This window comes from Nelumbo lutea, chromosome 1, assembly GCF_056320005.1.
Source record: "Nelumbo lutea isolate HS-2025 chromosome 1, American lotus-T2T, whole genome shotgun sequence".
NCBI classification, from domain to species: domain Eukaryota; kingdom Viridiplantae; phylum Streptophyta; class Magnoliopsida; order Proteales; family Nelumbonaceae; genus Nelumbo; species Nelumbo lutea.
Window position 1 is genome coordinate 28,109,846 of NC_142684.1, and position 3,325 is coordinate 28,113,170.

The 3,325-nt window shown below is 38.9% G+C and overlaps 1 protein-coding gene across 1 annotated transcript; it reads right to left on the minus strand.

Annotated features, from left to right (window-relative positions):
* Positions 1–267: 267 nt before the first annotated feature.
* LOC148874093 (protein ELC-like) lies at positions 268–2,220 on the minus strand. Its single transcript, XM_088961704.1, has one exon. The coding sequence runs from the start codon at positions 1,728–1,730 to the stop codon at positions 507–509; it is 1,224 nt and encodes a 407-aa protein (XP_088817830.1). The 5' UTR covers positions 1,731–2,220; the 3' UTR covers positions 268–506.
* Between the last annotated feature and the right edge of the window lie 1,105 nt (positions 2,221–3,325).

Genomic DNA, 3,325 nt, shown 5'->3' on the forward strand with positions numbered 1-3,325 from the left:
ACCTATATGCTACTTAAAATATGTATTAAAGTTGGCTCCTTTGGTGTAAGTGGTGCAGAGAGTACATAATCTAGGATGTAATCAAACTGGTTAAATGCCCTTAATTTGGTGCTAGAAATATGAAGTCATCTTAAACATCAACCCCAGATTCCCAATATTGATAATCAGGGTGATATCCAAAGAAAAATACATATCCTATATCTGGTGAACTACAGTATCTTCAAACAAAATTAGCATTGAAATTGTAATGAGATAAAGAAATCATTATAGATGAATTCAACAAAAAAGAATTCATTTCCATATATCACCTATTCTGTAGTTATAAGTTGTTCAATAACAACTAGTATTTTCCTCACATTACAAATAAAAGAAGAAAAATCCAAAAGCTATGATTTATACAAGGAGAAAGAAATACAAAAATATCACAACTAAGCATTAAAGAAACATAATCTCCGGGACATCCGTATAACAGTAAATGAGAGAACCATAAGATACCAAATGAATTGTCAAGAATTGATATACTGCGACAAGCGAGCTGCCATGTTAGAAACTTGAGTCTGCATCTGTGTAGCCCTAAGCTTTGAAGAAGTAGCACGATGGAAGAACTGTTCACGCGATAGCGACCTGATGCTCCTTAGGTACTGGTCAAAGGGAATTGATTCTTCCTGAACCGCTTTATCCAATGAATAAATGGCATCCTCTATAGCCAAATCTGATGCACTACATTCTAGTATCTGCTTCGAGAGAGCATCAATAGGCTCAAAAACATTATCTATATCCACTTTCCCTATGTTCGCCGTCTTCGACTCGTTCTCCCTCAACCATGCCTCCAAAATATCCGAATTCATCAGAACCATCTGTAATTGCTGCTCTAAACCCTCCTTCTCATCCTGCATCTCCCTCAACCCTTTGGAAAGCTGATCCTCCCTCTGCCGCAAAACCGCCTGGGCACTAAAAAGCCCTTCCATCTCGGCCTCTCTATTCTTCCTCAACGCATCGATGTCGGCATGTAAGTTACTCAAAAGTTTGTCAATCGCATTTCTCCGGAAAACCTCCGATTGGTCTTCCGTATGCTGCCGATGGTGCTGAGGCGACGGCGGGAGCCTCCCACCGTAGGGAGACAACGAAGAGTAAACCCTGGACGGAATCCCAGGACGACCTGACGCCGACGAAGACGCCGAGATCACAGAAGAATTGTCAGGAGGGGTAGGGGTAGGGTTTGCCGGAGGTGGCGCTGGTATTTGGCGGGTATAAAGAGGGGGGTCGCGACCGAAGACGAGACTGAGATTTCGGACCAAATCGACGAGATTGGAACTTGGGTAGATCCAATTCTGGAGATAAGGGAGGGAGACGAGGCCGGAGGGATTGACATGGGGGTGGGGGCGCTTGATGATCATGTCCCGTGTTGGAGCGACGTAGACGCAGGGGGGCTGGCGAGGGTAAGACTCCATGAGCCAGATAACAACAGGGATGTTATACATGACCTCCTGATAGAACATGGGGATGGTGCCTTCGGCTTGGAGGAGATTTACGGTTCGGCCGTCGTTGTGAGTGAAGGTGGCCGTCTTGGGCTGGAGGCTTGGGTAGATGTTGACGAGGGAGAGGAGCTGTTGTCGGATTAGCCATTTAACGTCTTCAGTGTAGGGCAGAGCCGATGGACCACGCTGGGAGAGGACGCTGCTTAGGAATTGCTGGGTGAATTGGGTATTCTGCGCTGCTGCTCCGGCCATTGCCGATAACCACCGATCGATTTCTCGGTCACTGATCGATTTCCTGGTCACCGATCGATTTCCTGGTCACCGATCGATTGCGGATAACAACGGAGAATTATTGCTGAGCTTTGTTTATTTCCTGGTCACCGATCGATTTCCTTCGTGAGATGGATTTCCGTGTGATGGCCGTGGGTGTAGAAAATTTACTAAGGCTGTGTTTGGTTTAGCCTAAGGTTTTCCTATATTTCTCTTCCTTTCCTTATCTTTTCCTTCAAATCAAATATAGCCTAAGGTTATGTTTAGTTTAAAGGAAAAGGTAAAAAAAGGAAGAAAAACGTAGGGAAATATATACAAACACAGCATAAAAGAAATGTAGAAAAATGTAAGAAAAGGTAAGGAAAGGTTTCCTACATTTCCCTACCCTTTCCTACTTTTTCGTTTAAACCAGACACAATGCATGGACTTTGTTTAGTGAAAGTAAAATATTGGAATACATAATAATAAACACATTTTCTTAACCACAATACATTTTTTCTATTTTCATTTGTAACATTATAAACTAATATCATCATAGGCAAGGCTTATAATGTTTAAATTATATAATTTATAATTTATATGAAAAAACAAATGTATTTTAAATACACAATAAACTAATTACATTTACTTCATGAAGATTACTAATAATTAGTATATATTTTCAAAAAGTAATTTTTATGGTTATATTTTTTAATTTTTGGTAATTTATCATAATTATTAGAAATCATGTTAATCCATTTTTTCTAATTTCTTGGATAACTTTTGGTAATTATGACAAAATTATTGGTACTTTATTTTTTGTTACTTTCTTGGCTAATTTTTGTTCATTAAATGTAATTTTCTGCTATTTATAACATAAATCATATTTAAATAAATAATTTAAATATAAATACTTTTAATTACTATTTATAATTTAATTATATTATTATAGTTTCAAATATAATTTAAATAATATTAAAATACAATTTAAATTATAACTTGCATTAATTAACAATTTAAAAAGATGTTAATTAATGAATTAATAAAAAGTATTAATATTTTTAATAAATACAATATTTCAATAAACACTGTTAATTAATAAATACTATAATTAATATACTAAAATTATTGAAAATATTGCAAAATATGGTTAATTATTAATGATGTAGTGCGATCTGATCACTCCTAGCTGCCAGGGGCCTCACTCCTACCTGGCAACGGACAACACCTGAGAAGGAGAAGAAGACGAAAGATTCCCGGGGAGCTCGCCCGGCGGGAACACTCCGATGATTAAGTTAGAACTCGGTGGAGAGCCTAGAGAGTTGTAAAGGAAAATGAGCTAAGAGTGGAGATGCGCACTTACTCCAAAAATTATCCCCTTGCCCCTTGGAAATCGAGGCCTTTATATACTGATGCTCTGTCAAATTGGGTGTAACCGCCTCTGATTCTCTGCTACGGCCGTTATTCGCTAGGCTGATTCGACTGGTGTAGGTAACCGTCGCAAGAGTACGGTCTTGTCAGTTGAGAGACGTTATGCAGAGCTGGTGTGCACGACACCGCCTGACGTGAGACGTGAGCGTAGTCCTCTGGACTGGCAG

Coding starts and splice junctions, on each gene's coding strand:
- LOC148874093 (XM_088961704.1), bottom strand. CDS start 1,730: ATGGCCGGAGCAGCAGCGCAGAATACCCAATTCACCCAGCAATTCCTA.